Below are 12,571 nucleotides of genomic sequence, written 5' to 3'. Positions count from 1 at the left end.
GTTTCTTTTCTTTTCTTTTCTTTTTTTTTTTTTTTTTGAGATGGAGTCTCCCTCTTGTCACCCAGGCTGGAGGTGCTGTGGTGTGATATTGGCTCACTGCAACCTCTGCCTCCCGGGTTCAAGTGATTCTCTTGCCTCAGCCTTCAGAATAGCTGGGCTTATAGCACCCACCACCATGCCCAGCTAATTTTTGTATTTTTGATAATGGCGGGGTTTCACCATGTTGGCCAGGCTGGTCTCGAACTCCTGACTTCAGGTGATCTGCCCACCTCGGCCTCCCAAAGTGCTAGAGCCACTGTGGTTTAAATATCCGTCCCCTCCAAAACTCATGTCGACATTTAATTGCCATTGTAAGAATGTTAAGAGGTAGGACCCTTAAGAGGTGATTAAGCCTCAGGGGTAGAATTGGTGCCATCATAAAAGGGCAAGTTCAGCCCCCTCCTGTCCTCTCTCTTACCCTCTCTCCTTCCACCGTCTGATGACACAGCAAGAAGGCCCTTGCCAAATTCCAGCACCTTGATATTGGACTCCTCAGCCTCTAAAACTGTGAGCCGATAAACTTCTGCTCATTATAAATACTCAGTCTCAGGTATTCCTTTATAGAAGCACAAAACAGACTAAGACAAGTGCCTGCCATCGAGGGTTGGGTTGGCACTGTTACGGCATCTGCTTTAAGTGCCATAGATCCGTGTTAGTTGCCCTCCCTAAAGAATGCAGAGAATGCAAAAGACATGAGAGCTCCAGTCCCACTGTGCTTTCTGTCCAGTTTACTTCTACACAGTTTTGTCTAGGCTTTGCCTCAATTGACTTTTTTAGTAGACCAGAGCGTGCTCTTTTCTACCCCTTAAGTTATAAAAGCAAGCTGTGCCACCAGAGGGCAGCTTTCTCCTAGGAACGAGGTCAAAGCCAGCTCCTGGGTAGTGTTCACTAGCACCTGCTTACAAACCTTTGCTTTATCTAGCTCAGTCCCTGAGAAATCCTATGAAGGTCTTGTCTCTTTTGGACCATGGGGTCCCGGAAACTGGGTGCACAGATATTACAGAGAGCAATGGCCCTCCACGGGCCTCCAGGCTGCCATGCAAGTATAGGGATTTTCAGGAGTGAAGTGCCAAGAGGCACAAAACAAGGGGCATGGGGTTGTACTGTTCCCTTTTTAAAACTGAAGACTCCATGCCCCATTTTCACCCCAGGTGGGATGAGGCATCACATCCCTTTAAACCTACCCCAGGCTCCCTGTTCTCAGAATGAGCTCCTTGCCGGAGAACCCTGCACCTTGTTGGCCAGTGAGTAGGCAAACAAGAAGGGGTGTGTTCTGGATTAATTGTTTGGGGTTTGGGAGGCAAGAGAAATTATTGAGTGGCACTAACCAAGGCGTTCAGACTCACATGCTTGTCATTCGTGTTCAGTAGGGCCTGGGAAAACCAGGGGATGTTGAAGCCTCTTTAGGTTCCTTAATGTAAGGATCTCACATCTTAATTGTGTCTCAAATCTGAATGAAAATGCATCTCTCCCATCTCCAACGGAGCAGGTGTGATTGACTGAGGGCCCCGGCTGCTGTGCTTTGGAATCTACCACCATGCTTGCCCCAAGGCCACACTTCTCATGGGCCACGGCCAACCACAGACTGAACGCAGTGGGGATATCAAAGTGGCCTGTTCCTGGGAGGCACAGAGACGGGAGACTCCTCTGAATGCAGCCGTAGCTCAAAGACTCCCTGGTAGTCATTCCAAACACACGAGGACTGCCCTACCGTCTAAGACACTTCCACCCAACCTCCCTTCCTTCCCTCTCTCCTTCCCTGGGGCCAGACCTGCAGGTCTGACAGCTCTCCTAGCTTCCCTCTCCCCCTGCCCCATTCTCCCTCCTAGACATAGTCCCCCTAAATAGCTTGAAGAAGTCACTGGCTCTTGGCATCTGCTGCTCAGAGGATCTGGACTACCGCATGAATCCTAGATCAGACCACAGGGCTTTATCATCTGAGGGGAGGAACAGGGAGGAGAAGGGATCAAACTAACCCACACTCTGTTGATAGGGTAGGCACTGTGCCTCAGGCTTACACACTTCACTTCATTCAGTCCTCCCGGTGAGATAGATGGGATGTCCCCATTTCACACAAAGGGAAAGTGAGGTACAGAAGGCTAAACTACTTGCCAAGCAGGAAAGCTAGGAGCCAAACTCAGGTTTGTTCGATGCCAAGGCTCTTTCTGTTACTTTCTGCTATGAAGAGCTGTGTAGCTGGCCTCACTCCTTTCCTCCTTGCTTTATTCTTTCAACAGATATTAATCAGCAATTTGTTATATGTCACACACTGAGCTTCTACAGGGGATAGTGAGGGAAATAGACTCCTTCGAGGGCTGCAGCCTGGAGCCAGGACAGACATTAATCCAGTTGTAGCATAATGGGGATGGCTATGATTTGGAGACATGTTCACAAGGAAGTGTGAAGAAAGGAGATGGGGCCTGGAGGAATCAGGGGAGGCTTCTCAGAGAAGGCAGCCTTTGCTCTGAGACATGATGGAAAATTGGCATTTTCCCAGGGAGCCAAGTTTAAAGAAGCAATTCCAGGAAGATAGCCTCTGTAAAGGCATAGAGGCAGGGGAGGCCAAGGATGTCAGGGAGCATTCAGAGTACACTGGGGAGCATTGTAGGAGGGGAAGGAGCGGGGACTTAGGCTGATGAGAACGGCAGGCAGACAAAGGCTGCACTGGGAAGGGCCTGGTGTGCCTGGACTCTACGCAAGGATGCTGGGGCACATACGGGTGTTCCAAACAGGGCAATGACCCAGGAGGCATCCAGATGGCAGTTTGGGGAGTCAGCTGAGAGGGGGCAGGCTGGAGGGGGAAGACCAGGTGTGGTAGCCTGGTGGCACACGGTGAATTCATTGAAGAGTGACCCTGGAAGTAGGGGCAGGCGGAGGACAATGTGTGAGTGATTGTTAGGAGGCTCTCGCAACCTCCTCAGTGAAGAAGAGCGTTGCTTTATCTTGCAGGTGGAGAGGCAAGGTGCCTTTTTCCAGGCAGTGTGAAAAATCATTGGTAGCCATCCTCATCCATCATTGCCAGTCCTTAACAGGCTGCAGATCAGAAAATGGAGTCAATTCAAACCTCCCGAAACCCTGCACTGCTTATTGTCTCTGTTTTCGTCCCTTTGAATTGATGTCCTGGACACAGAGGATGACCTACCACCAAAATTGGGCCTGAGAAATTTGTTATATCCTGCTGTGAGGTTCTCAAAGCCAGGCAGGGAAAGCTTGTCACTTCTGCCGACCTCGACGTTGAGCTGATTCCCCTGGATGCACATCCTGGAAAAGAAATGGACTTTGTTGCATTTGCTTGTTATGTGTGAATCCACACGTGTACACACGCTTGAGCTTGTGTTTGCCCATGTGTGTGTGGATGTATGTGCCGTGCCCATGTACCAGCAGTGGCATTCCTACAGAAAAATCTCTTAGTTTTCAGCTATTGAGTTAGTATCTCCATTTTTTACCCATTTGCGATAGATCAAAATATCATGGTAATTTGGGGACCCTCCAAATGTCTTATTTAAAAACATAAGGGTTCATCCATCTATGACCATATTGGAAGCTTGTGTTCTGTAAAGAGAGTACATGGCGGGAAGTTTTATTGTTCGGTGCTCCAGGGAAGTGAGGGGACCAGGTTTTGCCTGGCTGTGGGTGAGTAGGAAGAGCTGGCCCCTCCCACCACATGCCTGAATGCAAAGCAACTCAAGATGGGGGCCATCCTGGGGGTAGCAAGGCTCACCTTTCAGTGAAGAGACTCAGACACACGAAGGCCAAGTGGAGGCTGTAGTTCATGTTGAGGAGCTGTTCCCACCGAGGGGTTGAAGGAGGAGTCACCTGGGAAACAGAGGGGGCAAGGTAAGTGGAAGGCAGTGCAACAGGCTCACCGGCTCCTGGCCAGCTTCTGTCTCTGGCGGGTGGCCGCCGGTGCAGCATTTTCTCAGCGTGCATAGGAGGCAGCCTCTTTCCATACCTTTTGGTTACAGCTCCTTCTCCCTGTGTTCCCTCCAGGAACTTCATTTTGGAGGATTATGTTGTTTTCTTTTAATTTAATTTTTATTTTTTTGAAACAGGGTCTCACTCTGTCACCCAGGCTGAAGTGCAGAGGCATGATCTCGGTTCACTGCAGCTCTACTTCCCGGGCTCCAACAATGCTCCTACCTTAGCCTCCTGAGTAGCTGGGACTACAGGCACGTACCACCACACCCGGCTAAGTTTTTTTGTATTTTTGGTAGAGATGGGGTTTCATCATGTTGCCCAGGCTGGTCTCGAACTCCTAAGCTCAAGTGATCCATCTGCCTTGGCCTCCCAAAGTGCTGGGATTACAGGCATGGGCCACTACGCCCGGCCCAGGATTATGTTTTAAATCTACCCCAAATTAAGACTGGGACCTCGTGTGGAGAGTGGTTCATTAGCACCAGAAAGGCAGCCAGTTTATCCCCTGGGCCACATCTGCTAGGAGCCAAGGCTATCCTTGCCCTGTCCTTGTCCCAGCTTTACCAGGAAGGACCCTCTCAACTCTATACTCACCTCGACCAAACCAGACATTCTCTTATTTATCCCTAGGTCTCGGCTTGTGGGGCCAGTAACGTAGACAGGAAACAAAAACCTGAGAGCCTCCAGTGTCAGGAAGTCATGAGTTAGATGCTGTCCCACAGAGCTCACTCCATCCTCACCATGGCCTTGTGTAGTGGGCGGGTTAATCCCTGTATTATTATGACAAGGAAACAGGTGCATGGGAAGGACACATGCTAGTGAGTGCCAGGGGAGACTTTGAATCCAGGGCTGGCTGCCTCCCCTGGGTACTCTCTTCCTTCAGAGCAGGCTGGGGCCTGGGCCTTAGTTGACCCGAGGATCCCTGCTGCTGTTGTGACCTCCTAGACCTTGTCCCTGTGTCTCCTGAAGCCTTCCAGCTGGTGTGTTCGTGAGGACCATTGGTGGGGCATGGCCCAGGGGCCCGGCCTCTTCAGATTCAGGAGCTGCTGTCAGGCCTCCCTCTGAGAGAGCAGGGGGCAGCCAGGCAGGCCAGCCTGTGACCTGTCATGCTGGTGACAGCAGAATGGGGGTGCTCAGGCTCAGGCCCCCATTCTCAGGCAGCCCTGGGTTGATTACCTTCTCTGTGGCAACCTCTGTGAAACAAGCCACTTTCTAGAATCTGGCCATTCTGGAACTTAGGGTGTGATTCAACCATTCATTAGTATTATTTTACTTTCAAAACCAGTACACGCTCATTGTAGAAATGGCAACAAGTCAGAAATTAAAAGTGTAACTGTAAGTCCCAATGACGTGTTAATATGGATTCATCGATGAAAACAAATGTGTCCCTCTGATGTGGGATGTTGACAGTAAAGAAAGTTTTATGTGTAGGGAAGGCTCAATTTTGCTGTGACTCAAAATTGCTCTAAAAAAGGTCTATTTAAAAACAAAAACAAAACCAAAAACAAAAAAAGCACCCCCCCTCATTTCTTCTCTTTTGTCTCATATTTCAGAAATAACTACTGATAACAGTTGCTTTATCCACAGATACACATATATATTTATATACATATATATCTCTGTATCAAAAAAATTAAAAAGCAAAATTGGGGCAATAGCATGCTTTTTTGCTGCTTACTTTTTTTACTTAATAATTATAGCAAACATTTATTGAACACTTAATGCATGCTTACAACTGTGCCATGCATATCTACAATCCTCACAACTCTTTGAAGTAGGGTCTACCATTCTGCCCATTTTACAGATGAGAAAACTGAGGATTAGAGAGGATAAGGAATATTTCCAAGGTTAAGTAGCACATGAGGGGCAGAAAAGTGCATCTAAGCAAGCTGACCTAAGTCCTTTTAATGAGTGCACCATGAAACATGCTGTGTTGCAGTATCAGTGACACCTTCCATGTCAGTTCCTATAATTCGCCTTATTCTTTCTAATGGCTGCAAGGTATCTCATGGTCTGAATATACCAACATTTCTAGAACACAGCTCCTACCAAGAATGTTGTTATTTCCAAAGTTTTTACTATTACAAAATCAGGGAAGAACAGTTTTGCACACAGGTAAACTCTTATCATTCTATTCTCTGTTGTGTTAGCTCTTTTGTTACACTCATTGAAAATACCAGCTATAAAATCAACATTATAAATCTACCAACAATCATATCCACATTTTCTTCCTTTAGTCCATCTCCCCAGTCCCTGTCCTTTCCCTGTCCAAGCATCGAGTTTAAGGGGGTCCATGGAGCAGCTCCCATGCTCTCCATTGCCTCATTCAACTTTCCAAAGGTTTATTGAGCTCCTCCTATGAACTAGGCATGTGAAAGGCACCACCAGAACACCCATCTAGTGAGGAAGAGACATGTGTGAGCGGTAAATGAACATTCCCTATAGCCATCCGATAACAGGAGCAGAGGACAGGGGATACTTGGTATGAAAAAGAGCGGGGAGGATGGGGCAATGTCAAAAGGGAAGTCACAGAGAAGATAATTTGATGCTTGAAGAGTGTGTTGCATTTGCCAGGTGGACAAAGGAGAGTGGGGGCCCTCCAAATGTTGGACAGAGATGTGGAGGTTTGCCCATGGCCTCTCTCCCACATGCTTATCAGCCTCCTCCCACCAGCTCTTGGCTGTCTGTGTCTTTCTCCTGATCTGGCCTGAATGAACATGGTTCCACTTCAGCATATTCCTCATTTCCTCCTCCTCCTATGGGAAACGGCCCTCGATCAAGTGAGTTGGGGAACCATCCAGTCTTCAGTTCCAAGACTCCTCTTGAATAGTGCTTTCCTGATGGCCAAACTTCTGTTAGGAAGATGTAACATTTGGCCCTGGGTCTCTCAACCTCCTGTAAGGAGTCTCGTGATCTGAGAAGGTTCGCCCAGGCTAGAGCCAGAAATGGAATCCCATCCCACCCTGTTTGCTTGGTTAAGTTGCTAAACACGTCTCATTTTATAAGGTAAGAAAAGAGAAGAAGGAACAAGCCTTCTAAATGCCCATGAATTGTTAGAAGCCATGTCTGGTGCCTAACTTCATTTCATTCTCATGGCTGTTGGCCCAGTAGGTGTTAATTTTTAGAGTCAAATCTCAGATTTGCAAAGGGATTTGGCTGAGGTCACACAGTTAAGTGGTATGATTTAAATCTGTTTTCCAAGTCCCTTTTCTTTGCCCCGCATCTAGGAGGAGGGCCTCCAGCACCCCCAAGCTGAACTGGATTCTACTTGAATCTTGTCCTTTTAATACCAAACCCATCTGGAGGATGGAGTGTTGCATCCACAGCACATCCCAAGTGACAAGTGCAGCTGATGCCATCAACCCCTGTGGCAGAAGAGCCACAGTGGCTATTTATGTGTCGGCTAGCCTCCACTGGAGGCTCAGACCACCAGTTCTGGTCCAGATGCTGGGGGAGGGCATTTAGTGGAGAGGTACTGAGCCACCAGAGGGCAGTGTCCTAAGGGTTGTCCCCAAAGCTGCAACACAGACGTTGACTGAAACCACCTGGTCTTCTGCGTCTGCAGAGACGTGGTACTCAGGAGGTCCTAGGAGGCTCCTGAGTAGGGGTAGCCCATGCATTATTCTGCCCCAAGGGCATCTCTGGCCAAAGTCCTACCTCCACTTGTAGAGGAGACCTTGAGCTCTGGATTCCGACACACCCGAGTCATTTAACCTCTCAGAGTCTCAGTTTTCCCATCTGACAAATGGGAATAGAAAACACTCAATAAACATTAGTTTTCATTCTCCTCTGCCTTCCATGTCGTCCATGGGAATTCAGTGATTCCACTATGGCTAACAGAACCTAAAGCTCAAGCTCTCCCTAATACACCCCAGGTGCCACTCAGAGTGTTAGCTAACTGGCACCACCCGAGGAAGGACAGGGTCAGGCACAGGGCATTAGGGTCACGTAGGGAGCTGATGGCACCTTTTTCTGAACCAGAAATCCAGCCCAATGTCTCCCAGTCTCCCCCGTCTCTTCCTGGGTTGGCCTGCTGGGCCTCTATACTCTGTGCTCTTGGCCTCTATGTCTCTGCAACACCTCCCAGGCTGGAAGCAGAAGTAATTCCAATATGTGCAAGGTTCTACTCCCATTTCTACTCTATTCCCAGAATTTCTAACATAAATACAGTGACTCTCCCAGTTGTCACCTCCAGCTTCCTTCCTATGCAGGCGCTGTTTTCCTATCCTTGTCACTTCAGCATAGACAGAATCATTTGTTGGAAAGCAGGAGTAGAGCCCGAATCAGGTTAAGGTGAGGAAAGGCATTATTGCCATGGGTCCTCCTTAAGAAAATCCCAGAAGATAAAGTGGTGCGGCCCATGCCCTGTGTTTGCCGGTTCTTGGCCTGCTGGTGCACAGGGGTGAATGACTGTGGCTGCAGTGAGGACAGTAGGGGCTCTAATCTTGGCTCTGCCGCTTGTCCTGCAGTGGCACTCCCTGACACACATTAGGTGTTCAGCAGAGACCAGACCTGCCCCATCCCTCGGTCCCAGCAGGGCTTGTATTTAGATTTCCCTCCCTCCTCTCTCCAGGCATCTGGAGGGGCCAGCAGTTTCCTTACCAGGCAGTTGTTGAGGCTCCGTTAGGGCAAGTCCTTCAGGCCTACAGGCAGGACTTTCGGGCAAGACACGGTCTTCTGGGTCCCCAGAGTTCTCCCCATCCTCAGCCCTGTCCCCTCGTATGTGGACACGCAGCCACCCTCAGATGGAGTGGCTCTCTGCGGAAGAATGGAGCTGCTGAACCTGCTGTGCAGAAACAGAGGTGGGCGGAGCCTCTCAAAGCCCCGTCCTTGGTCGGGGCGCTGACTGGTCCTGAGTGTCTGGAGGTCGTCTGGTCCTGCGTGTCTGGTGATCGTCAGCTCTTGCTACAGCTACTGCCTCCAGGGGTTTGATTCTGAGATCATGTCTCAGTCATGCTCCCAGACCTCTGCCAGAAAAGACCCCTGAGATCAAGGACCCATGAGAGTCAGATAAAGTGGGTGACCCCACCCACTACGCCAGGCTCTGAATTTGGTGGACAGCCCTCCATCCTGGTGCAATGGAATGGCTATAGTGGCCACTTCACTTCCTTAGGCCTCAGCTTCCCATCTATAAAATGAGAAGCTGACTGTGTGTATAACTCTGATTTCTTGTTGTGTATTTTAAGAGCATCTTTGGGATCAATAGAAAGCCTATTCTATGTTAAAAGAGACTTTCGCATCCCAGGACCTAGTGCTTTCCAGCCTGGGAAGTTTCAAAAAGACTCACAGAAGGCAACAGCATGGAGGATAGGGGCCCAGGAGGTCAACGCAGGGGGAAGTGGGGAGACTGGAAGACATTGGGCTGGATTTCTCCAACCCTCCACCTTCCCCCATTCTGCCCTCACACAGAGGATTCTTTAACTCCCCACAAAGTCCTTTCAGGAGCATCCCAGAGAGGGAGGCCTTCTTCCTCCCTGGCCAAGCAAACTTCCTAACAGACGTGCCTGGACAGTGCTCACTGAGCCCTGAGTCATCCCCTCATCATAGCCAGTGACCCTAAACTCACTCTTGGCTCCAGCTATGCAGGTAGGGGGAGGGGATTCCTTGGAGGCTTGACTTTGCTCCCTGAGGGAGCTGGGAGCCAGGAGGGACTCAGATGGAGGGGCAGGGAGAGAGCTGAGGCTGTGGTGAGAGGCCCAGAGGCATCTCCTTCCCTCCTAACATTATGGCGAAGCTCCTGCCTAGACCCAGTCTAGGAGCTGGGAAGGGAGAGACCCAGAAAGAGAAAGGAAGGGGAGCAAACGGAGGTGCAGGAAGGAGAGGGCCTCAGCATACAATACACCATAGATGCCTTTGGCGCCAAACCAACTTCCTTAGTGAGCTTCTGGAGCCTGGCCAGCCTGGAAAACATTGCTCTGCTGGTGGGTGAGGAGTGGGCACCTAAAGAGACAGTGCTTTCATTTCTCGGGAGAGGCCTCACTTTCACTTGGGAACCTTGCAGGTGGTTACAGCAGGCATTGCTGAGGAGCCGGTTTCAGGTTCTCAATGAATGAACAGTGATCAGGGGCTTTTCTCAAAAAGTCTAAGATGTTCTCACACAGAACAAAGGCTCCAGAGTAACAAAGACAATTCAGAGTCAGGAGGTGGGGGTGGGAGGGTTTCCTCTGATTCAGGAACGGTGAGACTTAGATGAAGGAACATGGGCTGGCTAGCTGCATGGCCTGAATGAGCTGCTGAACCTCTCTGGATCTCCGTTTCTTATCTGACCAATGGGGCTGATGCTTCCTTACAGGGTTACTGTAAGGAGTCAGCAATGACAGATGTGCTAACACATCTGAAAGCAACTGGCACCTCGACCCGGCACATTGTAGGCACTCAACAAATCGTTCTTTTTCTCCTGATAGTGTAGTATCTTGTCAAGTTTGTACTTATCTATCCAAACCTCCATCCAAGTATCTATCTATTATCTATCTATCTATCTATCTATCTATCTATCTATCTATCTAATCCATCTTCATCACCATTATCTGTCAATCTGTCTACGTATCCTGTGTTTAATCTTCCCAATCATATTGTTAGTATTTTCATTGCAAAGGGCTTGAATTGTACTTCTATGTAGACATCCAGTAAATATGTTAAGAGACTGATTACCCCTGGTGGTCAGGGAAAGCCAGATCTTAAGTTAAAGTAGGTATGGTAAGACGTCTTATCTCCCACTTTCAAACAATGCTTCAGTCTAGTGCCAACTTCTTCTTAGATTTTCTTCAGATCAAATGAAGAAATGCCTGGAAGGGGAATTTCCAGGAAAACTAGGTTCTTCTCCAGTATTCCCACGCATTCTTGCTCCCAGCAGCCTCTGCATCATCCAGTTCACCTCATTTCCAAGTATGACCTCTGGTCTCAGGAGGCCGAAGGTCAGTGTTAGGATGTTCAGGATGTTCAGATGTACTGCCCACAGGATACCGATCTCAGTATCCACCTCTTACTCCACATGGTCATGCTCTCTCCTAGAAGGTGTCCCAGAAAAACAAAGGCGAGAGTACATAGGTATGTCTTGCCTTGTACCTCAATCATAATGCATGCAGGATACTAAGTCATAATAACACCATACATTTGCATAGTGCTTTGCAGTTTTCAGAGCCTTTGGCTGTGCATATGCTTTATCTTCGAGCCATATAATAATCCTGTGAAGCACGCAGGGCTTCTTTTTAAATTGTCGTTTTGCAGATGAGGAAGCTGCGCTAGCCAGCCAGCTAGTAAGGGGTGGAGTCAGCATGAACTGGAATCCGGGTCTTTGAATTTCAAATCAGCCACTTACTCCACAAGTCCATTCAATAATAGTGGGGAGTACAGTGAAACAGAGTTCAACTAAAGCGGGCAACAGAGAAGACCTTTGGATCTTCCCCTTGCCTGGGACACTGCGGTGGGAAAAGATTACTTTTTGCACCTGTGCTTCCCGGGAAATACTATTTGTCAGAACTGAATACCCTTCTCACCTGCAATCCCAGCTGGAAATTCTAGGATAATCTCAACCCTCTCGTCTTCCTTCTTCCCCCACCCTCAACACCTGATGGACCCTCACTTTTGATACCTCGTTCTGTCTTATCTCCCAATGCCTGGCTCAGCATCTTCTCATCTTAGAAATGGACATCTCCAAAAAGAGGCCTGAATGGCTCTGTGCAAGATGAGGCTTTGAATTATAGGAGAAAACATTAGAACTTCTATGGCTTCAAACAATGGGAGAGAGATTGTACTTTACTAATATTTACTATGTGCATGGATACTGGCTGCTCACCAGTGTGATGGGCAGACTGTCCAAGGTCATGTACAGCGGGGCCAAGCCACGTGAACCTGAGGATGGAGTGGGGGCTTTACAACATGGAGGGCTTGGCCTTGCAATCCTTTGCTTTAGGACCAGGTTAAATGGATTGATGATTTGTTTTCACCAAATTAACCCTAAATTGATGTGTGGCTTAAAAAAAGATTTTTGCAAAAGCAAACTATTGAAAGAAGATAACACTAATAATGGAAACAGCAAGAAAATGGTAGCACTGACACTTCCCTCATCTTCACCTAATTAAACATCTTCCAAATGAATAGTTTTCAAACTCTTGTTAAAAATATAAAAGTGCCAATGACAAATGTGGAAGAACAACTGATCAACATCAGAGAAGATGACATTTCCTAACTGAATTTAGACATGATTTGCCCCTAAGTATTTCTGTTTTCTCCTCATTGGGAAACTAGAAGATAGCCTTATATTCTAGTTTGTCTTATTTTTGGACAGCAACCATATGTTATTTTACTTCTCTATTTGCCTACATTATCAATTTGCATAATTGGCAAGATAGAAAAATTATTACTATAGCAAGCACAGCCAATGTAGTGCCTTTTCCATTTGGATCTCTGCACTTTAGTAGGGTATCATTTTTTTCAATTCTGAAAGCGATTAGAACTAAGTATCAAAATAATTTGAACTTAAAACTAGTCTTCTAAATATCGTAATACAAAAGTTTAATATGAAAATAATACAAACATGATAAAACATAACAACCTCGGTACAAATATTAGTTTTCATAAAAATTTGTTTCAGTGAAAAGGGTTTTCCTGGGTGTGG

General features: G+C 47.7%; 1 protein-coding gene across 1 annotated transcript in view; it reads right to left on the bottom strand.

The window, feature by feature from the left end:
- The window catches only part of GABRP (gamma-aminobutyric acid type A receptor pi subunit), a 30,530-nt gene extending 18,171 nt beyond the window's left edge, over nt 1-12,359 (bottom strand). The window contains exons 1-3 of the mRNA XM_009209559.4: nt 8,557-12,359; nt 3,761-3,855; nt 3,182-3,300 (exon numbers count right to left, since the gene is read on the bottom strand). Coding sequence (XP_009207823.1) covers nt 3,182-3,300; nt 3,761-3,813 — 172 coding nt within the window. The 5' untranslated portion in view covers nt 3,814-3,855; nt 8,557-12,359. The remainder of the gene's footprint in view (nt 1-3,181; nt 3,301-3,760; nt 3,856-8,556) is intronic.
- Between the last annotated feature and the right edge of the window lie 212 nt (nt 12,360-12,571).

The sequence above is a fragment of the Papio anubis genome, chromosome 5 (assembly GCF_008728515.1).
Source record: "Papio anubis isolate 15944 chromosome 5, Panubis1.0, whole genome shotgun sequence".
NCBI lineage: Eukaryota > Metazoa > Chordata > Mammalia > Primates > Cercopithecidae > Papio > Papio anubis.
The sequence above is the reverse complement of the archived record's forward strand: the minus strand, read 5'-3'. Positions and strand labels throughout refer to the sequence as shown.